Raw genomic sequence first — 24,437 nt, 5'->3', positions numbered from 1 at the left:
CACCATGGAATGAGGATAATACTTCTGACATTGTGAATTTTAATCAGAAAGCAAAAGATTTTCTGAGTATACAGTCTGAATCGTCAGAATATGCAACATAAAAGCCACTGCTTGCTGCTGAAACAGTGAATTTGTATATGTGATAAAGAAGCATGAATCTTGTGTGAGTACAAACTGCTGGATGTACTTGAAGAAAATGGGATGTTCTCCTGCCATGTTACACCTAGAACAGATGAAAATAATTCAACCAGCATAACATGCTTTACACACTATCTATTGCTTTAGAACAAGAAATGGTTTGATTATTGAAATACACACAAAAATAAATAATTTTACATAATCTCAAAATTACATAAGCAGAATGGTAGTCACTGAAAAAAACAAAATATTAACAAGTCCTCTTGTGCTTCCCTGTCTCAGCAAGACAGTCGTCATCATCTTATTTTGGAAGCCAGCAAGTAGGCTTAGGTGTTGAGAATGCTGTTAGTAGTGAACCTTTCAGCAGAAGAGTATCAGCTCTGCCAGCCAGGCTCACAAAGCCAGTATCAAAGCTGATTATACTCAGGAATGTGATATGAGAAATGCCTGGCAGAAACTGTGTAATCCATTGCAATTAACCCCATCTCCATAGCAGTTAATACATACAAACAAACAAACAAACAGACAAACAAAAAGGAAGTTGGTCCTGACTGCAGTATCATATACAGAGCAGTTGTTGATTTCCCAGGGAAACCCAATTATTTTGGGAAGGTAAAAATACCTGGTAATATGCCAACCTTTAAAGGTATTAATTTAGAGAGTATTAAAATTTTCAGCATATCTCACATCTCTTTCCAACCTTAGGCATATGCAAAGCACTGAGACCATAAGAGAGAAAGAGGAAGCACAAGCATGGCATACATGTAGTATTGGAGACCTTGTGAGTTGATCCAGTGAGGTGAGGTTTGGAGCCTTTTTATCTTACAAGAAGCCACTAGTAGTTTTTTTGCCTCACCAGTGAGGCAAAACTTTGAACTACCGCCTCACCGGTGAGACAAATTTTGAAACATTATTTCAAAACACAAACTGTTTGTAATAATGTTTCAAAAGTGTAAAGGACAACGCTTTGTTTGAGAAAACAAATTTTCAAACAAGAATCCAAGAAAGCACCTAAGAATTTGAAAAGTCATTGTTATTTCCAAATATCAGAAATATATGATACTAAAACAGTAACATTTGAATTTATTTAATGAATTTGAGCTGGACCAGTAAGTACAACAGACTTGTACCAGAAAACCAAGGCGACAAAATCATAGTATCATATCAAAATGATATCATAATCACATATTAATGTTACCACAGAAATACAAAAATAAAGAACAAAGTTTCACTCAAACAGTAAAAATATGTGCCAGTTTCAAGAGGACATTAGAAAACAATCTGAAAATAAAAAGTACAATATAAAGATGTGCCCATGTACACCAATCTGCCAAAAAAGGTCAAACACCAGAAAAGTGGCTCTGTGCACTTCCCAGGAATGACAGCACTGTCAAGCAAATGGAACATAAGAATATTTTATTTGAGCAACTGAATCATCATACCCTAGATGCCGAGAATAGAAATTCTCTTGAGAATGGGGTCAGTCTGGAATGGAAATAAACACCGTGTACTAACAAGATGGGATAGAGCATGAGTAATCATGATATCTGAAAAAGAAAGAAAAGCTAGTACATATGGCGAAATAAAACAACTGTATAGCATTTTCAACAGGCATTAGAGCACACTGAAGAACATGTCTTACAAAACATGGAAACACATGTTAAAATTAAAGGCTACTGGTCAGACTTTTGAGAACCAGGCAAAATGTCAGAGGCTTACGCAGTACCCATTGAGGGTAGAGCAGTGAAGTGTTTAAGCATGCCTGAACTATGTGCTTGCAATCACGAGATCTCAGTTTGCCTTAAATTAGATCATATATTTATTTGAGAACAAGAATTTGATTACATCTGACTGTCCCATCTAATAGCCAGGCAAATAGCAAGGCTGAGTTTGCTGCACAAATTGCTAAGAGTATTGAAATGGTGCAAACAAGACAGAGAATATTTTGCATTCCGTTCTTGAATGCTGAAAATATTTCCATAGAAAAGTTCACTGCAGTTGAGTACAATGCTTGAAATCATGTTAAGTAACAGGATAAAGGAGTAAGAGACTGAAACAATAACTAAAAGGCCAAAGATAAGAATCTTTTAATTACCACCCTGATCTGTATTTGTAATACTTTATTTCTGCAAGATTACTCTCATACCTGAAGCAACATGTTTGAAGAGAGAATCCTCCATTCTTTCACCAAATCAAAGGGAAAATTCCCCATCTGGAGTATATTGAAACTGTGTACCCAGGTTGTAAAAAACATGCAGACATGTAATGAAATATGTATCAACAATAAAAAAGTGCCTATAGTTCCCAACAAGGAGGAGTTGGAAAAAAAGGTGATAAAAGTCAACATGTCTCCTTATGTTTGCCTTTAATTATACTGAAATATTTTTCATCATGGAGACATTTAATTTCAAAAGCTATAAATCTCTGATTCAAGTGTTACTAAACTTTTTAAAATGTTTGTTTTAGTATGTTTCTCTCGCTCTATTTTGTAGTGCTATTGCCACTATTATATGAAGATTTCAGCAGACTTCATTTATGTTAAAGTTCATGTAACCTCACTCCCCCAAAATGGGGTATTTACCCCCTTTGCAGAAAAACAGTCTTAACCTGGACTAATTTAACAGAAAGTGTAGATAGGATGAAAAATGAGAAATCTGGAAGAAAAGACAGTAACTTGATAGTTATTGTGGCTTAGTTTTATCTTCTTGGACCCGGACAATGAAATTGACTTATTCTAAGATGTGCCATTGAACTGCTGCCAGGGCTTGTGTGCAACTGAGCTAATACTCTATTCTTTCTTCTTTATATCAGTCATTCTTATCACAACCACAGATAAAATACACATTTTTTTTGAAATCTAAATAAATTCCTCTTCAAAGCATACTTTTCTTGTGCTTATTAATAGAAAGTGATGTCTACTTACGCATTTGGTTTATTTATATCTAGTCAACTACTCATTTACATTAAAAACAGAATGGAAAAATTATCTTACTTGTGCAGCTTCAAAGCTGTAGCTTTATTGATAAATTACAAGTCACCTCTGCAATTACTGAAAACTTACAGTGTAAAATGGGACAGAGCACCTATTTTCTCAGCCTGTCTTCATAGGAGAGGTGTTCCAGTCCTCTTAGCCCTTCATGGCCTCCCCTGGACTTGCTCCAACACTTCCATGTCCTTCTTATTTTGAAGGCACCAGAGCTGGATGCAGCACTCCAGGCAGGGTCTGACAAGAACAGAGAGAACAGGGACAGAATCACCTCCCTTGCCCTGCTGGCCATGCTCCTTTTGATGCAGTCCAGGATACCTCTGGCTTTCTGGGCTGCCAGCCCACACTGCTGGCTCATGTTGAGATTTTTGTCAACAATAAAGAGGGGTTTTGGAGTTTGTTTTTTTTTTTTTTCCTTTTTGATATTACAGGGGTTTAAAATCATGCTGAAGTCCCCTCGAGAGTGGGAATAATAAAACTGACCATCTGTTATGCTGCCTAGAAGAAACATTGACTCCTTCCTCTAAGTGTACCATTTCTTTTTTCAGTACTGGTTGAAATGCATCAATAGGTTCAAATGTGTTAGGAGGTCAAAATAAAGGTGAGACAAAATGAGAAAAAAACGAATTCTTTACAGCTTGCTCTAGAGCAAATGCTTTTAAATGTTTTGTAGAATCACAGAATGGTTTGTGTTAGAATCACAGAATGGTTTCTTTTGTAGAATCACAGAAGGGTTGGATGTGTTCAAAGACCATCTAGTTCCAACCCCTGCTGTGCCCAACCCTTCACTATACCAGGCTGCTCAAAGCCCCATCCAACCCGGCCTTGAACAATTCCAGGGATGGGACATCCACAGCTTCTTTGGGCAACCTGTGACAGTGACTCACCACTCTCACAGCAAAGATTATTTTTTTGCCTAATATCTAACCCAAATCTACTTTCTTTCAGTTTGAAGGCCCTTGTCCTGTAACCACAGTTCTGGATGTTGCCCAAAAGAAAAGGGATTTTTCAAGGGCCTTACAAAAACAAAAACAGACAAGAAAAAAAATGAAAACAAACAAACCAACAAAAAATCCCAAAAAAAATCAACAAAAAACCAACAAAAAACCAAAACCAAACCAAACCAACAAAAAAAAACCCCCAAAAAACCAAAAAAACAAAAAAAAAAAAACAAACAAAAAAAAAAAAACAACCAAAAAAAAAAAAACCCACCCCAGATCCCCAATGAAAAAATGAAAACAAGTTCTTGAAAACAAGAATGAAAAAACGAGTGAAAACTCCACGCTGTTGTTAAACATAGAAAACCCTTGTTTCAAGGGCTAAATTTTGTCACAAGAAAAGCATCCCTCAGCTAGGCGCTTGCAGAAGGGCACGGCAGGGCTGAGGACGCCATGTGCTGTGTGACTGCGGAGGTTGCCCAGAGCAGCCCCCCCAGCACAGGCTGCCGGCGGCACCCGACCGTTCCCGACGGCCGCGGAGCCCCCGGTGCTCCCCACATCCGGGAACTCCCCCTTCCCCGCTCGCCGCCCGGTGGTCCCGCCCTGACGTAGGCGCCCCTTGGTCCAATGGGACTCCACTCTGCTTCCGGCGTCCGGCGCCGTCTCCTGGAAACGGGCGCGGGGTGGCGACCATCCGAGTAGCGCGCGGGGGTGCAGGGACGCAGCCCGGTGGGATCCGGCGGTGCGTTCTTCTCCTGGAAACGGGCGCGGGGTGGCGACCATCCGAGTAGCGCGCGGGGGGTGCAGGGACGGAGCCCGGTGGGATCCGGCGGTACGTTCCAGCCGGAATAAAGGACAGCAAAACGCTCCGGTTCCCGGAGTCACCCTGCCTGCTGAGCCGGTGCTTTTCCCGCTTGCCTGTATTTTGTGGCACGCAGGGACCAGTGTCCCGTCCGGACACTGCCTCCGGGGCTTGGGAAACTCCGTCCCGGGGGCGGGGCTCCGCCGTTTCGGTTGATGGCGGCGGCGTGGCCGTGATCCATCCCGCGCCGCTCTACGGCTCTCGTTCCCCTCCCTTCCCGCCGGCTCCATCACCGGCGCAGGTACGGCTGTCGTTCCTTTCCTGCTTTCCCGCCGAGTCCATCACCGGCACAGGTGCGGCTGTCGTTGCCCTCCTTTCCCAGCGGTTGCATCCCCCGCACTCAGGGGCGGCTGCCGTTCCTCCTCTTTCCCGCTGGTTCCATCCCCGCACACAGGTACGGCTGTCATTTCCCGCCGGTTCCATCCCCGCACACAGGTACGGCTGTCATTTCCCGCCGGTTCCATCCCCGCACACAGGTACGCCTGTCGTTCCCATCCTTTCCCGTCGGCTCCATCCCCGGCACAAGTGCGGCTGAAGTCCCCATCCTTTCCCAGCGGATGTATCCCCCGCACACAGGTGCGGCTTTCCCATCCTTTCTCGTCGAGTCCATTCCCGGCACAGATGCGACTGTCGTTCCCACCCTCTCCTGCCGGGTCCATTCCCGGCACAGGCACGGCTCTCGTACCTTTCCTGCTTTCCCGCCGGGTCCATTCCCGGCACAGGCACGGCTCTCGTACCTTTCCCGTCGGGTCCATTCCCGGATTCCCGGCACAGGCACGGCTCTCGTACCTTTCCTGCTTTCCCGCCGGGTCCATTCCCGGCACAGGCACAGCTCTCGTACCTTTCCCCCTCTCCCGCGCGCGTTCGCGGCCGTTACCCGGCGGAGCGCGCGCGCCCAGCGGTCCCTCACCGCTCCCTCACCGCTCCCTCACCGCTCCCCCCATCCCTCACCGCTGTCCCACGCCATCCCTCACCGCCCTCTCGTTCCCTCCGCCGCCGTCCCTCGGCCCGAGTGCGGGAGCGGACCCGGGGCAGGGCTGGAACCCTCGTCTGGAGCTCCCCCGGGACCCCACGGCCGCCTGTCCTGCGCTGCAAGTGTGTCGGGAGGCGGCTGTGCTCCGCGCCCGCCGGGCAGCGCCTCAGGCCTGACAGCCCACGGCAGAGCGGGGAGCGCAGGAGATCGCGGGTCGTGCACGGGCTGCTCCGTTCGGAGTGTTTGGCCATCCCCTCGTAAAGAGAGGGAACAGCGTCTCCTTGGTGTGCCGGTCCTGTGTCCAGCCCAGAGCAAATCCGTTCCCTCGGTGCCTGGAGGCTGCCGCTTTGGGTGCTTCTGTGGAGGTTCACACCTGCTTTGTTACAGGTGGTGGCTTGGGAGGCTTCCATGATGGCCTTCTTACTCACCTTTTCACCTTTTGTATCAGTTTATTTGATCTCTTTTTTCTTTATCTCAAAATCCATGTGTTTAAAGTCCGTTTTGTGTGTCAGAGGAGCTGTGGGTGTCCCATTCCTGGCAGTGTTCAAGGCATGGTTGAACGGGACATTGAGTACAGTGTTCTAGTGGCCCACAGCAGGGGCGTTGGAACAAAATGATCTTTAAGGTCCAATCCAACCCAAGCCATTCTCTGATTTTATGATTCTAGGCTCCATTGGTTTGTGTGCTGGAATAAAGGCATAGCCATTACTCTTGAGAATCAGAGACTATTCTGTTTTCCCTGTAGCCTCTTGCATTTTTACAGATGGTACCATTTAGAATTTGTATCTACTAGCCAGTCTATTACTTTTTGAATAAGATCTTTGGAAGTGTAAAATTCACCTTTTCAAAATTTTGATCACATGTCCTGAGAGGAGGTCTTCTGCAAATCAATTATATTCAATCTTTCTGGAAGTATGGAATCCCTATTCATGGTAATGGGGAGGGTGACTACTATACATGAACGGCCATTAAATTTGAAGGCTTCCCCTTTCTCCTCCTTTCTTTAGGTTTATTTGCTTATGAGACTAATGCCATGTTTCCAGTCTGTTGCCTGTGAAACATCCTAAAGCATGGAGAACTTCGTTTTGTATGAGGAGATTGGAAGAGGAAATACAACAGTTGTTTATAAAGGAAGAAGAAAAGGGACAATTAATTTTGTTGCCATTGTTTGCAGTGATAAATGCAAGAGAGCTGGAGTAGCAAACTGGGTAAGTAATAGGGTTTCTTTTCCTGCTGAATCTGGGAAAAAAAATACAGCCTACAAAATTCCGGTTGCACAAGTTACAGAAAAGTGCCATGTGCTGCTTTAGATGGAGTTTGTCACATTTAGACCAGCTTCTCAAGATTTTAAGTTCTTATTCTTTAAATACAGTCTCCTTTTAATGTATATATTTCTTCATGTGATTTTATTGGTTTTTAGATTGCATGCATTAACACATGTTTACGGTCTTATTGTTTCTGTGATGTGTTAGTGAACTTGTAAAAATAGTTACATGTGGTGGCTTGCTTTATTTAGTTATTGGTTGTGCAAATCCAGGGGTAGCAGTAACTTCCAGTAAACAATCAATTTCTTGCTTAGCAAGAAGAAATTATTTTTGATGAAAGAATATCATTTAAGCTGAATCAATTCTGGTTTGTAAAACCTTGGAAAAGCTTTAAATATGATACTGTCTGGAAAGGAAACTGATACAGTTATACAGTTCAAATATTTTATTTTTCCAGTAGGTACGTTTTGTTTCTGTAGTGGGTTAACCTTGGCTGGATGTCAGGTTCCCCACCAAATCTGCTCTATCACTCCCTTCTTCACCTGGACAGGAATCAGAAAATACAATGAATGGATCAAGATAAGCGTAGGGAGAGATCACTCACAACTTGCCTTCCCAGGCAAAACAGACTCAATTTACGGAAAGTAATTTAATTTATTGCCAGAGTAGGATAATGGTAAATAAAACCAAATCTTAAAACACCTTTCTCCCACCCCTCCTTCTTCCTGGGCTCAGCTTTACTCCCAATTTTCTCTCTCTCCTCCCTTGCCAGAGATGCAGGGAGATGGGAAGTGGGATCAGTTCATCAGATGCTGTCTCTGTTGCTCCTTTCTCCTCGTGCTCTTCTCCTGCTCCAGTGTGGATGGGAGCATCCTCCACAACCTTCTTCAGTGTTGGTCTTTCCCACAGGCTGCAGTTCTTCATGCCCTGCTCCAATGTAGGTCCCTTCCATGGGGTGCAGTCCCTCAGGAACAGGCTGTTCCAGTGTGAGTTCCCACAGGGTTACACATCCTGCCAGCGACCTGGCATGGGCTTCTCTCTCCATGGGTCTGCAGGTCCTGCCAGGAGCCTGCTCCAGCACAGACTTCTGAGAGAATTGCAGCTTCCCTCAGGTTTCCACCTGCTCTAGGAAACCACCAGAGGCTGCAGGTGGATCTGTGCTCTGCCATGGACCTCCATGGGCTGCAGAGGGACAGCTTTGCCTCACACTAGGGGCTGCAGGGGAATCTCTGCTCCAGCTCCTGAAGCACCTTCTGCCCCTCATTCTGCACCGTCTGCAGGGTTGTTTTGTTGCACATTCTCACTCCTCTCCCCTGCTGCTGTTACATGGGAGTGTTTCCCCCCTTTTGAAATGTTATCCTGGAGGTGCTGCCACCGTTACTGGTGGGTTGGCCAGCAGTGGGTCAGTCTTGGAGCTGGCTGATATTGGCTCTGTCAGACACAGAAGAAGCTTCCAGCAGCTTCTCACAGAAGCCAGTCCTGTAGACCTCCCCACCTGGATACCAAAACCTTGCCATGCAAAACAGATACAGTTTCATATTCTCTCTTATTGTTTCAAAAATAATTTTTGGGAACTTTTTTGTTCTTAGGAGTGTATTGGCCTTACAAATCTCTTGGGGATGCCTTACATGCTACTCTAGCAAGAAACAGACTTCTGTAGATATTAGGCCATGTAGGTATTATAGAAATACAGATTTTCAGGGTCTCTTGAATGGTTTTCTTTGTCTGATAAGATTAAGAATGATGGAAAAGCTTCTTTTCACTTCTTACTGTATTACCTCTCATTTGTATTATTATTGAAAAAAAAAACAGTAGGAGTGTAAGTTTGACTCTAAATTTGGATTTCTAGTTTATTATTTAGTGGTGCAGGGAGGCTAAATAATATTTATAATTTTGAGTTGGGAATTTACTAGGTTTTTTCCTGTATTTTAAAAACAGGTGAGGTGGGCAGAATCTGTGAGGAAAGTTATCTTTTCTCAACATACATGTAACACTAAAATACTTGAAGAATAATGTTAGTGCACTAGGAAAGGCAAGAGAACAGGTAGCTAATCTAGAGTAGATTGTATTGTTTCTTGTTCCCATTCCTCAAGTCCATATAAATACATTTATGTCTTTCCCCTACTTAAGCATGTTGAAAATGTCACTCTAGGTTCGTCTGACTCAGGGACTCACACATAAGAATATAATGGCATTTTATGAATGGTATGAAACAAGCAACCATCTCTGGCTTGTAGTGGAATTATGCACAGGTAAGATAAGCTCAAAGGCAAATGTTTATAGAATGAGTATTTATAAGAGACTTCTTGCAGCTTCTCTACAGCAAATGCTTAGACCTTTGAAAAAAGTGTAATTATCTGATTATTAACTTGAGAATCCTGTTTATATATAAAAGTGGTTTTGCTCTTGGAAACATTTTTAGAAATCAATTGAAATCATGCTTCTCTGCTTCACTGCATTCATCTTTGAAAAGTTAGTCGAGTTACATAATGCTGGTTTTTAGGAACTGAAGAGAGAAGGCTAATCAGGGAACATAAAAGCAAATTGTGAATAGTCAGAAGGTAGCTCAGTAAAAATTACTTGAGAAATTTTCTAAGGACTGGCAGCTTTGGCATTCTCTTTTAAAAGACATCAAGGAGCAAATCAGTTCTAATGACAATATTATTCAAATAAATTTTTATTCAAAGGGCAATTCAGCAGCTAAAGTGAATGATTAATTTTTTTTCCTATTCAGTATAAGTATTTTGATTTTGATGTTAAAATTATAATTTGGAAACTGAGAACCCAGAACTGCATTAAGTTGTTCACTTAGTTTTGATAAGTTCTTATCAATCTATTAAAGGAGTCTTGTAAAGCTTTCTTTAATTGTGATGACTACATGTTTTAAACTTCTGACAGCATGCTTTCCTCCATATGGAAAGGAAAGAAAAGTGAGCCAATATGTATGTGATGCATGTTAAACTTTTGGAGTTTGTTTAATAGTAAAAGTCTGTGTTACATGCAGCCTTTTTATTTATCCAGAATTCTGTTTGAAAAATTACTGAAGAAGAGAACTTACAAGTTCTGAGAAAAAAAGTCAGGTCATTCTTTCAGTGATTAAAAGTAATTTTAATGGCTCATATGGAGGCTTTGGTCTACTTGCTTAGTCTAACTTTGGGTATGTATAGACAGGCAGCCTTTTAATGTTGAGCAATTATCAGGTGTTTTACCTTGCAGTTTTATAATTTGCTGCAAGGTGAGTGTCTTGGAGCTAACTTACTTAGAATAACATGTGGATTTATTCTTAATATTGTTGAGACTTGAAAAATACTTTTGAAATATAGAAGATTTCTTTCACTTGTCTCAAAGATAGTTTCTGTTATCAGATGCAAAATTTTTCTGTGTTGCTGGTTTCACTGCTTTTTTTCTTTGTGTGTTTTTTCTTTGTGTGCCATAGTATGGAAACAGTTTAACTGGTCTGCCCTTAGTTTTAGCAATTGTTCTTAGAAGTTGATAGCCTGCTGTTGGTATTATTTATTCTTTTAACCTGAGCAGCAGGAATCTGGTTAAGGAATTTTAATAAAAGCATGGAGTACTATTACACTGTGAAGTGACACAGTTTCTGGATTTCCTTTTTCCCTTCTGTTTCCTTTGTAAAATAATATTGAAGTAGTTTTGAAGTCATGCAGTCAGTTTTATTCCAGATAAAGGTAAGATTTTGTCACAGTATTGAAAATAATTTTTGTACATCTTAGATTTTGTAACTATTAGATATCAATAAATATTTTTAATATCGACTGATACTGGTTTTTGATTGACATCTTTTGAAGTTTATGTAATTGGGCATTACTTGTGTGACCCCTTCTTTACATGCACTTGCTGACCTTGTGTATTTCAGGTGGTTCTCTAGAATCTCTCATTGCTCAGGACCAATGTCTACCAGAAGATGTGGTGAGAGAATTTGGTATTGACCTGGTTACTGGTTTATATCATATTCATAAGCATGGAATTATCTATTGTGAATTGAAGCCTGGAAAGGTGAGGAGGGGTATTATCTATAGGACACTGGATGTTACTTTTCACGTCATCAGCATTTATTTTATTATTTGTATTTTACCGTTTGGAAGAAGCTTACCTCACTTGTGAGGTCAGTTGAGTTTTGTAATATATGTGAAGACAATCAGAGACAAGTCTGTAGCTTGAATATTTTATTATAGAATTGATTTCTTTACTTGGTATATATCTGATACAAATGATATATTCCTTTTGATTTGGTGTACTGGTTTAATTTAATGAAAGATTTTAGTTTTCTATCCTTGGAGACATACATTTGTTATTATTCTATCATGCTGCAGAATATTTTGCAGTCATAGAAAATGCTAATGATGGAGTAAATTTAACTAAAGTTTCTTTGTTAATCATTTTCTATATTGTTTGCACATACCATGGAAATTATCATCTTGTTCCTGTATAAAAATACAAGTCTTTATGTAGTTTCTCATTTTGTGTATGTCTGTAATTTATGTAAAGGTTTGCTAAAGTCTGTGTTTGTTTTTAATTCATGTAGTCACCAGAATAAAATTGAGTATAATAAAAATTTTTTGCTTAATAGTAATTGGTTTTGACCTTGATCTGTAAGTGATCAAGTTGCAGTTTTGTGAATCTTTGGTAAAATCTTCCATGATTCTACTCAGTTCCTGTCATTTGTGGACCCAAAAGCACTAAAAATATGTGAGTTAAGCATAGTGTAGATGACTCAGTAGTCTTCCAAAGAAGAGTGCTGCTGTAAAGTGCTCATTTCAACAGAAAGTAAAATGCTAAAGTTAAGGCTTCTTTTGTGCCCTGCCCCCTGCTTCTGGCTGAATGGGCTATTTCTCTAAACAAGGTTTTTTGGGATTATGAAGTTAGTTTCGAGACTAAGCAGTGACTGGCCAGACTATTTCTCTAAACAAGGTTTTTTGGGATTATGAAGTTGTTAGTTGCGAGAATAAGCAGTGAATGGCCAGAGAAAACTGTCATCGGACAAAATCTGTGAAAGTTTCTGCTAATAAAATGAGAAAAATTCCTTTTTTTTCCCCTCTCAAAGCCCTGCTTGGTTTTACTAGACTTGCATTTTCCTGTGCAGTTTTACTCTACTTTAACTGTCTTTTCTCTAGTATCATCATTTTTTATTTAGATTTAATAATGAGTAAACAAAAGTACACATTGAACCTCTTAAGGGCTCTATTGGAGTACCTTTGGTTATAAGAAGAAAAACAGTATCGGCATTAAAAGAAAAACTTGACTTAAAAGAAAAACTTCAGTGTTTTTGGTTATAGTGATCCACTCTATGTACTTAAATGGTTTGAGATTCTGATTATTTTTGTAATAAATTATTTTATGTTGGAAATGTCAGTTTTAGTATATAATACTTGCATATTGGATTTTGTTTGTTCTAATAGATTCTACTGGAAGGGTCTGGCACTTTGAAATTCAGTAGTTTTTGCCGGGCTAGAGCAGATGGTGAAGACTTGGAAAAAGTTTTTGCTTTAGCTGGAGCTGAGGAAGGTGAAGATATTAATGAAAACAGTCTGCAAAGATACTTTAAAAATATGGATCAAGGTATGAGATTTTTACTATCCAGAATTAACTTACACCAGAGACAGAATGAAAGTTGGAGTATCAGTGATTATGATAAAGAGAAATTATTTAGAATTAGTCCTGTTTTGTCTCTGAAAAAAATTGAACTATGGAATTATTTATAGACTTTTGAAAAGATTGTGCTGCAGGTGCTCTCTGAAAGACCTGGAACTAAATTCCTGTAAGTTAGAGTTAAAAGTATAGAGAAAATTCGGGAAGTACTACACAGAACTACTGCTTCTTTGATTGGACACTGCACTGCTGTACTTTCAATGTCCTTTTTGGTGCACATGGTCTAGGCTATTTCTAGTTTGAGGTCAACTCTTTCACTACTTTAAAAATGATAATTTCATTTTAAAGTCTGAGAAAGTTACTGTGCTTCAGTTTCAACAGGCAAATCCATGCAAATGCAGTAGACTGTAAATACTATGGGGTTTTTTTCATTAAATCAGAAACTTGGTTTTAATCTTCTGAATCTTTTATTAGTCATTACCTTGGAACATCTAATAGACCTCTGTTTCTAAGATAATGATGTCCCATATATCAGTTACTTTTATCAGAAACAAGAGAGTTCTTTGTCATTTTTTATGAGAACAAAGAGAACTCTCCTTGCTGTCTCCTTCTGAAATTCCACACTGGAAATAGTAAGACCAAGATCAGATCTTTATTCAGGAAGAAATACAAATCTAATCTCTTTCCTGTTGCTCTTTGGAACAGTTTTGATCTGTATGGTAATGACCTTTTGTCACTTAAAAAAATAAAACCCAAGAAGAAAAGAACCCAAAATAAACTTTTTAAGGGGCTATGGATTTGGCACTTTTACTGAGTTAGTGTAATTTCTTTAAAGATTTTTGAAAACTGATGTTAACTACTGTAGAAATAGGAACTGTATATTTTATTCCTGTATCAAACAAAAGAGATTGTGGATAAGCTGCTATAATTTAATATGTGATGTTTTAATAGTGTTTTAGTGGTAAAAGAGCCATAACTGTTTAGATCAGTGATTTCATTGGCTAGCTACCTTGGTTTTTGTAACAGCATTTACTAAGTTTGTGAAGGTTTATTTCTTGGGATAGCTTTGAAAAAAAGAAATCCCAAATCTAATGCAGTGTAATTATTTCTGTTACTCACATTAGAATGATTTAGCATTCTGCTCAAATTGCTTGGCTCTCAAAGCAAATAAAAAATTCTTTGCATTAATCACTATGTTTGAAAAGTGCAGCACAAGTCAGTTTGGTAATTGAAGTGAAATAAACAACAAAGTAGCATATATAATCCTACATAATCCAGTGAAAGTATAGCAGAGAAGTTCCTTGGAAACCACTTACATTTACTATTTCAGTTTTCTTTTATGTTGAGTGAAGATAATCTATAGCTCAGTGAAGTTTGACAATGTATAGACAAAGTTTGACGTGTCGAAAAAGAAGAATGCTGAATGAAGAAGCAAAGTGTATTAATTATACATTCTGTATTTTCTAGGCTTTCCGTTATACACAGCTCCTGAAGCAATAAAGGGAGACAACTTCTGCAAAGCCAGTGATCTGTGGTCCCTGGGATGTTTACTCTATGAAATGTTCTCAGGTTGTAAGTTTGTAAATCTATTTAATATCTGTGATAATGGAAACATAGTTCATCGTGCCAGAGTAAATTCTTCTGAACTTTCTAGGGAAGTTAGGACAAAAACTTGAGGCAGGTTTTGAAGATTTCTTGAAGAACATAATAACTGTGCTTAAAAGACAAAAATAAAAGTGTCTTTATCCAATAATCAGGTAAAACAATACTGTTAAATGGTCCTATTGACAACAATACTAACCAACATGTAGGATATAATACTATTATTTGAAATTATGGTAGCCCTCAAATTCTGATGGTATAGTGGTTTTTACCTCCTTGGTATTAAACTCTGTGTGCATTATTTTAATCTTTGAAAGAGAAAACTGCCTCACTATTGTAAAACTAGAGTAATTTGGTTCCCTTCCCATAAAGCACCCATTAGCTTCAGCTAGAAGGAAGCTTCATCATAGAAGAGAATTACACTGCAGCCTTCTTAAACCTCAAGCAAAACACTGATCTGTTGGTTCAACACAGTAACACAGATACAGAGATTTCTGTCTTTTCCTGTTGTCTCATGTCTGATTCATACAGGGCAGTCATGGTTATCTCCATCAAGCCATCTTTGGTGCTTCTTCTGTCTGTAGTTTCTTTTGCTGCTCATGATGAAAGAATTTAAAAGAGGTTTGAAATTTAAATTGACAAGAAAACTTGATAAATAGTACTCAGACTGAGGTTGTTTATTTCTTTGGATGCTTTCTCAGGAAAATGAGCTCACGATAAATCATTGTACCTTGCAACCATTTTGAAGTTTGTCTGACCTGTGAAATCCACTTCTGTTTGCTTGTAGGAAAACCACCATTCCTGTCAGAAAGCCGTTCTGAATTAATTGAAAAGATTTTATCTGAAGATCCATTGCAACCAGGACCAGAGAGTAGGCTTCTGTTATTCTTTAATGGATCAAGTCACAGTAATACTTAAAAAGTTAAAGCTTTGGTTTGCCCTTTTTCTTCTGAGGCTTGTTGCAGGAATCAGCTTTTTGTCCAAAGTGAATGTTAGCAATGCCTTCCTGTGATAACTCCCTGTTAGTGATGGGTGCTTGTTTCCCTTTTCATGGTGACATATATAATTTACTTTTAATTGTAAACATTGAATCTACCTTCTGGGGTGGAATGGGTGGAATTTTTGATCTTGGTCATTCTGGGCATCAGTGTTATTCGCAGAGATACTTACACATTAGTGGCTCTTTTTCAATTCAAGCAGATTTTAGCTCTATTTAATTTCTTCCTGGTGGCTATCTGATAATTGGAGGGCACTTTTTTTTTAAAGTTACAAATTAAAAAAATAATTAAAAAATTATTAGTTTGGTGACGGAGCATTAGTAGTTTGTTTTGGGTTTGGTTTTATTTTGAGGATTCTTTGAAATGCAAAGAGTGTATATTTGAGATTCTTTATACATTGAGATTTGTTTTCAGATTAAATTACTATCAAAAAGTTTTTTAGCATGATCTGTAGATAATAGTGTTGTTTACACTGGGGGATTATTGCTTTTGCTGTCCAATACTGATCTTTAGAGCTTTTCTTTACAGGTTCTGCTTTTCACAAATCTTCTGCTGAGTTCATCAGTTTGCTTGATGGGTTACTTCAAAAGGATCCTCTGAAAAGGTAAACTGCCTAATTCATGACAACTGTTTGTATTGTCACCTCTGCAGAAAATAATTATTATGATACTGTAAGTATAGTATTTTGTAGATGACAAAGAATGCAAAAAGAATGTAATCCCTTATATAAAACAGCAAACTGCTTTTTCTTGGATGAAGATATATACAATTAATGTTTTCATTAAATGCATATTTTTTTGTGTCTGTATCTGGTGCTAAATAGGTAACTTTGTAACAAAATGATAGCCGGTTTAGAATTGGATGGCTTTGCTTTTCCAGAGCAATGGGCGCATGTATTTCATTAGGATTTAACTTATACCTGATACAGTTCCATTGTTAAATAATTTAGGGCTATAAGTTTTAGGGTATGTCAGATAATTTACATTGACTCTGCAGTTTCCTTCATTCTTATTCTCATACCTCTCTTGTGTGAATTTCCTATTATGATTTAAGGCAAAAAGGTTTGTCCTGTAAGAAAGCTTACTTGTTGTCCAAGAAAATCAAACAATGGAATTAACTGCTCTGTAGTGTCACTGTGTTCAAAACCTAGTCGGGCATGTCTCTGTGGAGTTGTACTTAGCCACTGCTTTTACAATTTGTTTGTTGCTTTTCCAAAGGCTGAATTGGACAGACCTATTGCAGCATCCATTCTGGAAACGATCCCTTAGCCATTGTGATGGTGGTTCTGCAGATAGACAGGGCGCAAGCTTGAGGTACTGAAAATTTGAGGAAGATTTCTCTTAGTAACTATAAGCAAAAATATTTTATTGTCTGTATATTTTATAATTTTTGAACTTTTCTTAGAATTTTCATGAGATAATGAATGGAGTTTTACACCATTCACTAGGTGGTTTTGGATATTTTGGAATTGTATTATCCTATTAGTTTGTTGCACAGTCCATCCATTTTCAACTGACTCTTTCCTGCTGGCCTTAGAATGTGTTGAAATTCACTTCTAAGCTAAATGCTCTCATTTTTATTTATATTTTACATAATATTGTTGTATGATTCTGACTTAGATTTTTTTTAATGCTTTTCTAGAATCTTATAAATATGGGTCAGTAAATTTTTTTTGTTTGCTTTTATACATTATGCTTAGAGCCTCACAAAGCCCATCAGTGTAACATCTTAGAGCTATGGTTCAGCCTTATAATCTTGCAAATGCAGCTGACCCATATTCTTTGCTTATGACATGATGCATTAATCTAATAGTGGAGATTTTTTTCTATATATTTAATACTCTACACTGCTACATATGCAGAAACGCCCAAACCTGTTGTGGTTTTTATGTATTAAAAAGTTAGTTTTCTTCTAGACTCCTGTCGCCTTGCTGGTTTTTGTGTTTTTAGTTTTGAATTAGGACATTTAACATTGTTTTTTATTTAACTTTGTTATAAATGTTTGAAAAATACTTCAGGTTTCAATCTGGGGAACTAATGTCAAAATAGTTTTAGAATTCGGAGTGGTTTTTGTTATATCTACTTCAATTTTCTCTCATGTTGTTTAATACCCATTTCTGGTACCAGTGCTGCAGTATTTTTGTTATTAAGGTTTCTTATAGTTTGAGATACAGCTCTTTGTCTTCTAGTTGTATTACTGCTTTTACCTGCAAAAAAATTTTATATTCAAAGTTTATACTGTGAACTAAGATTTTTTTCAAATTTTAGCAAGATTTACGTCAACATCCTGATAGTGCTAATTTTGGGGAATTTTAAAAGAACCAGAGGAACCTTAATCTCCTACAAAATATTGGGCTATTTGATCATACTCTTGAGGTTTTTCTAAGGCCTCTGAAATATCTGGTGATGTATGCACTCACTGACAAATATGACAAATCTAAAACATTGGCTTGACATGCAAGGAAGCTCAATACTCTCTCTTCCAACTGTGAGGCCTATGTATCTGTTTTCTTCACAGTGTGGGTTGGATTAATATTTGATATCCTGGAGAGACTTCATTAAGGTTTTATGACCCAGTTCCATGTGAATAATACAAGGACATGTTAAAAAATGCCCAAACAACCAAAACCAATAAAATTGCATTCAAGTGTGACAGTAAATCATTCCACACACAAAAACGTGGTTTTAATCTTGGCTATGGACTTCATTATAGGAGATAGGTATCTTGTGACTTTCTCCTGTGAAGGTTAAAATGTCTGTAATGCTTTTAGTATTGCTTTAGTATCTCATGTATTATGGGATAACAATTTAACTTTTTTAATGTCTTTCATTTAAGTTCTAATAATATTTGTCAAGTTATTTGCTGTAAACTTCTTTTTCATCATTGCCATTACCAATATAAAAAGTGTGTGCAACACATATTTAAAGAGTATATAGTTCTAGGAAATGACAGCTAAACTGTATGCGAACAACTGCAACAGATAATGGATATAATAATTTTTTTTAATAATCAATCCTCTTTTTTAAAAATCTGTAATTAATATCATTTATTGAACAGCAGAGAAGACACAGAGTCATCAGTTTTTTGTAGTGCCAAAGAGTCAGTGGATGATCATGAAAATATAGATAACCCGTCATCCTCAAGGGCAGGTCTTAAACCACCATGCAATTCTTTCAAAATAGGTAATATTGCTCATTTTTTAATTTTTTAAGCTATTTTATCAATTCTACCAATATATTTACTCCCTATGTTTTATTTGATTTTCACCTGTGAATGCAAGTTCATGTTCTCTTTACGGTAGAAACTCAGACGGAATTGCGGCCCAAAAGTGTAGTTGATGGTGAATCAAATGAATCCATATTTCTTCTCAGGTATGAAAACCTCCTTGTAATCCTGTATGTTTGGTGTTGGTTTTTGTCCCTTCAAATATTTTATTATTATTGCTATAACACAGTGTCTGTGTTGCCTTTTAAATTTTCTATTACCAGTTAATAAATACTAAAATACATTTGAAGAGCTGTGAAAAGCAGTGTGTGTACTTAAAGTTTATATGACTTTCTTACCCTAATTTTTGAAAGTAAAGCTTTGATTACTTAACTCTCTGTCTAAACAGAAAGCTCTGATCTAAAATTTGGTTAGATCTCTCTCTCTCTCTCTCTCCCTCTCTCTCTCTCTTTCTCTCTCTCTCTTTCTCAGAGTACAATTGCTTAAAATACATAAGAATAAGCATTCAATGTATGATCTGTTAATAAATTCTTCCTGCAGCTTTTCATTGCAAGGTATTGGTAAGAGTCTATTGAGTACCATATGTGTATTAAGTAAAAAAATAGTAATTGATTTAACAGTGATTTGTTCCAGTTAAGCCCTGATTCTGAAACTTTATACTAGCTTTCAAGCCAAGAAGATTGTCTAGTGAAATACTTTTCTTGTCAACATCAAGCAGAAATATTCCAGTTTGAAAATACTCTTTTAAGCTTCTTGCATAACCTGAAACAGGGCTTTTGTACATCATTCTGTGTACAAAAGTGATTTTAGTTGGTTTTAATAAAGTATTAATTATCATCTCACTTATAACTTTTATCATCACAGCTAAACATATATCATTAGTAATTTCAGGTAGCATTTAATTTAGCAAGCTGCTCAGAAGACAGGCTACAATGGTATTAAAAATGTAATCCAAATAATATTTTTAGCAATTTAATTTATTTATAGGTACATTAAATATAAAATTTGAAATGTAATGCAAACAAATTAAAAAATATCTGTTCTGAAATTCTCTTTGCTTCAATGATATAACTTCTGAAAGCAGTGTATGTAATGTCTAGTAAAGTATTAAAACATTGAAGTGAAAGAAACTTGCTTGCCTGGCTCTTGGCATCAGAATTTAATTAGCTCCTGGGGTGGTTAATCAGCTTTTAACAGCAATGGCTTTTTCTATTTGTGCAAATGGAATAGATCTCATTCATTTTAAGTAGTTTGATTCAGCAATCTCTTGTTTTAAACTGAAAAACCATCTGTGAACTGAAAAAATAGGTACTATTATCTGTATCTTATATATGAAAGCAAATTAGTTGAATTGATTTGAAAAAAATATATATTTAACAAATCTATACATTTGGAAGCATGTGTCAACTTAGAATCATTTTTCCAGCCTCCTCGCTAGAAATCATGGGATTGTTTTTGTTTGTGAACTAAAATTCCAAGCACATTCTGATACACTTTTTTACCATAAATTTCATGTGTTTACCAATATTTCATATGTTTTTATGTAGGTAATATTTTAGCATTCCTTCATTGTGCACTTTAAATTTAAATTTCTGTTGAGAATAGATGGAAGATGAGAAGAGTTATGTTAACCATTTGACTGATTTTCTGAGGGTCTTTAATTTTGTTTGGTATTTGTATTTTTAGTTTAGTTGTTTTTTCTAATAAAGAAATCTGATTTACAACTAAATGTTTCTATTACTTTCTGCTAATCAAGAAAACATGTTCCTTTGAAGTTGTGGGTTTAACTAGTTTCCTGGCTTGCCAATCACGATAATTCTAAAGTTGATTTTAAATGTTTTAATTTAAATTATGGTGTACTATAAACCCCATATTCACTAGCAGCATGATGACAATTGCATATTTGCAGTATGCTGGTCTTTCCTTTCTTAATTTTCTAATTAGCAGACAAAATTTTAAAAAGGAAAAGCAAAAGGTAAACTCAGTTCACAATGATACGCAAAAATTAGGAAGTTTTTAATTCTCATTACTTAGCCAAAATTTGGCTGTAAGAAGAGAACAACATAAAATAAATGGCAATTTTTTGTCAAGGTAATTTGCTTTGTATGTTTCTTTTATTAGGAGTTAAGACAATAATGGTTTAGCTCCAGTTTGTACAGTCATTATGGCTGAGAAAATAATCAAATTACATTCATTTAATAATTACAACAAAATACCATGTTTCCTTTTCTAACCAGCAAAGAAATCCTAACTTTGTCAGAACACATTTTAAGACAGAAAATTGGTGTTTAATTAAAGGATCAGGCAGAACATAGTGTAATTTATGTTAGTCAGCTTTGAAAATTTGCTATATGGCATGAAAGTTTCAAAAGAGCAACAAAAAAGTAGTTTGCACTGAAGCTTAATCTGTAGTCTTTATTAGTTTTTGATTAGTTTTTTCTTTCTTTTGCTGAAGTTCTCGTCCCACACCTAGAACTAACTCTGCAGTAGAAGTATGTGATGCTACTACTGTCCCAATCAAAAATTCTTCACAAGGAGATTCGTGGTTGAAAAAAGTGAGTAAAAAGTTTACACTGAGGTGTGATGGTATCTCTACAGTTAGAATATTAACCTGAAGTCTGTGGCAAAGTTAACTTTCTTTTGCATCCTTCCATAATTAAGTGTGCCAGTTGTTTGAAAAAATACTTGCAGAATTTCAGAGGTAGGAGTTAAGAAAGATTCTTAGTGTCCTTTTTTTTTTTACCCTAGTGCATAAAAGACAAGTTGTCTTCTTTCTTCTCAGTCTACATTTTGGCCTAATAGTTTTTCTTCCAATATGTTTCTCTTACCATAATTTGTAGTTGGTCCTGTTTGCTATTATTTAAATAAAAAACAAGTTAGAATATGTTTCCATGGCCAGATGGCTTGGTATAATGTTGAAATTAAATATTTTGTGAATAAACGTGATTAACTCTTTTTTGGTACAAAACAGTTTTTAAAAAACTTTGTTCTTCTTCTAGGCTGAAAATGTGTGCTCAAGTCAGCAGGATATGGAGTCAAAATTGAAAGAGCTCATTTACACTGAATCTGATCTTGTCGTGACACCAATCATTGACAATGCAAAGGTATATCAGAATAAAATATCCAATTCAGGAATTTGTGGTTGAGACTTTTTTGCAGATAAATTTTTAATCAGGGTGAAACTCCTTTCCTGTATTTTATAGTTCTCATTTTAAAGCAGTTCCACCCAGTTATCTGGCAAGATCTCATGCAATTTTTTGGCAGTCTTTATAATCCTATTGTGTTGTGTATTTGGAAGAATGAGTTATTTTGGGCTGAATAATAGTATTAAATAATATCTTGCAAGAAATAGGAGCTGCTAAATGCTGTGTTCAGTGCTTTGGTATATTTGTTTTCTGATAACCCTCTTTGATATCTGTTACTTAAATGAACACATAACTTTGGTTTGTTATACTCTAAAACAAAGTCATCTATGAATCCTTCTAGATTAGGAGTTAGACAATTACAGAGTAACATTTGTTACTCTTTAGTGTGATAATGTTTCTATTCAACATAAATTTATTGTCCCTCTTAAAGAACACCTGAGGTTGCAAGAAATGTCCATCCTATTTCTGTTGTATGGATTCTAATGTGCTAACAGTTTGTAACAAGTCTCCTCTTTACAGTCAAACCTAATCCACACTTAGGTTTGACTGTAAAGAGCAAATAAAAAAAGAATCAGTGCTCTGCACTGCAATGACAATGTAATGTGTATTTATAGGTAGATGTATTAATAGAAAGAATGATAGGCAAGAGTTGCTTTCTCCTTTTGTTTCTGTGCCAGAAAAAATGAAGCAGTCTTAACAACTTGACTCAGTAAATTGCTGTTGTGGGGAATGCAAGATTTTTCCTTGGAAGTGAGCATCTAAACTCATAGGAATGTCTTACAGGTTTTAGTTGCTGTATTGCTTTAGTATTAACAGTTCTTTTGGTTTGTTTTAATGGATTTCTTAACACTTTCAAAAAACGAAAAATCTTACATAAGTAACTAGCAAATAATATTCTTTTAATATGTTTGGGGTGAGAGACATTGTTTCTAATGGAGACTTTTAAAGGTAGCTATATGTTTGAATGCTACCACTGTTAATTTCTCAGTCTGTCTCAGGACTTTGACACAAAGCCCCAGTCCACTGCTTCTCTTCTTACTACTGGTATAAGAGATGAGATTAGGGGTAGGTGCACATACTGATGTGCACATGTAGACTAATCTCCTTAGCATGCAATGCCAGACTCAGAATTAATGCAAAATAGCCCACTAAGTTCCAAGGATATGTAATCAGAGTCACTGCCTGCTTGGTGATGACTCTGTAGTCTGCTTTTCAGACTTAAAGATGATACTGACACCTGGTAAATCTGAAGAGCTTGCAATTTAATCTCCTGGAAAGGGATTTGCTAGATGCTGGCAGAATTTCAAAAGCTGAAATGTCAGCTTAAATTGTAAAATTTCCCTGTGTTCTGCAGATCTGTGGAATTGAAGACCTTTTTAAGAAAATAGCTCTCTACTTAAGCTTAGACTTCTTCTGTCAAAGGTTGAATTCCATTACACAGTTGCCTTTTTAAAAGTTCTTTATTTATGAAAATCACACTCAAATGTTCAGTTACTGAGCAGTCATCCAATTTAATGATCTACAAGAAAATTATGGTTTTGCAGGCAAAAAAATCCCTATACCTTATTAATGATTAGCTGTTGATAAAGGACTTTTTATATTCACGAGTGGTTTAGTGTATACATGTATTTACTGTACGGAAATGAATTGCTAAAACATTTTATGAGCTGTCACCTGCATAGTTCCTTTTGGTAGCTTTTGAAACCCAAATGCAATTATTTTTCTTGCGTACAAGTAAGATAAAAATGTAAACTGAAAAAATCCTATAATTTTGTAATCCCATTTAAAAATCACTTAAATGGAAATACTAGCAATATAATTATATAAAAAAACACAGAGTTAAATCTCAGATATTTGCTTGGAAGAAAATACATACCAGAAAACAATGGAAAATTCCTCAGTAATGAGCAGTAGCATGTACACCCATCCTGTACAAATTTTGCATGTTTGTATTCTCACGTTCAACTACTTAGAGATTTTCTAGGAATGGATTAAAACTAGTTGTAAGATGTTTGGGTTTTTTTCCAGATAATGAAGCAAGTACCAGTTAGATTTGACCCGAAAACTTTACATATACCAGCATATTCAGGTATGGATCTGCTGAAGGTTCTAACAAGCTCTGCATGTGCTGCTGTAACTCATTATTGCAAGACCTGTAGCCTGCCCATGTAAATTATACATGGTCACAGTTTCAGAACTCTTAATTATTCTGAAAGTATTGTTGTGTATACAATGTTTTTAGCTTGACCAATTTTGAGTAGTCTTTGCAAGTACAAACTCTTAAATGATATTCCTTTCTCTTCTGCTTTCTTGAGTTACAAGCCCATGCTCAAAACTTTTGCCATGAGGCAGTCATCAGTGTTTAGTGTAGGAAAACCAGCGTATCTTTCTTCAACTGAGAGATTTAAACTGAAATATTCAACCAAATATATTACAGTTTGACAAATGCAGGCGAGCAAGTGAGAACAAGATCTTAAAATGTGCAGTGTTTATCAGCCACAATTCTAGGCAGCCTTGCCAGTCCCACCTTTAATCATGAAATATTGTGGCACTTATGTCCAAAAGGATAATGTGAAGTTGTTTGAGGTTTGTCTTTCTGTTGTTAATTTTCAATGTCTAGAAATATTTCTGAAAACTAAAATCAGCTCATTGTCATGACTGTAACAATTGTTCCCTTGGAACATTTGCTCTAAT

The 24,437-nt window shown here is 37.0% G+C and overlaps 1 protein-coding gene across 1 annotated transcript in view; it reads left to right on the top strand.

The window, feature by feature from the left end:
- Nucleotides 1-5,042: 5,042 nt before the first annotated feature.
- Nucleotides 5,043-24,437, top strand: part of ULK4 (unc-51 like kinase 4) — a 212,171-nt gene continuing 192,776 nt past the window's right edge. Inside the window, exons 1-14 of the mRNA XM_039715236.1 lie at nt 5,043-5,165; nt 6,905-7,105; nt 9,315-9,414; nt 11,040-11,179; nt 12,583-12,742; nt 14,240-14,341; nt 15,162-15,245; nt 15,901-15,976; nt 16,590-16,685; nt 18,430-18,554; nt 18,674-18,743; nt 21,053-21,152; nt 21,597-21,701; nt 23,772-23,832. Of these exons, the coding sequence (XP_039571170.1) occupies nt 6,968-7,105; nt 9,315-9,414; nt 11,040-11,179; nt 12,583-12,742; nt 14,240-14,341; nt 15,162-15,245; nt 15,901-15,976; nt 16,590-16,685; nt 18,430-18,554; nt 18,674-18,743; nt 21,053-21,152; nt 21,597-21,701; nt 23,772-23,832 (1,357 nt within the window). The 5' untranslated portion in view covers nt 5,043-5,165; nt 6,905-6,967. The remainder of the gene's footprint in view (nt 5,166-6,904; nt 7,106-9,314; nt 9,415-11,039; nt 11,180-12,582; nt 12,743-14,239; nt 14,342-15,161; nt 15,246-15,900; nt 15,977-16,589; nt 16,686-18,429; nt 18,555-18,673; nt 18,744-21,052; nt 21,153-21,596; nt 21,702-23,771; nt 23,833-24,437) is intronic.

This window comes from Passer montanus, unplaced genomic scaffold, assembly GCF_014805655.1.
Source record: "Passer montanus isolate IOZ18808 unplaced genomic scaffold, ASM1480565v1 scaffold32, whole genome shotgun sequence".
Classification (NCBI taxonomy): Eukaryota; Metazoa; Chordata; class Aves; order Passeriformes; family Passeridae; genus Passer; species Passer montanus.
This window is presented reverse-complemented; position numbering and strand designations above follow the sequence as displayed.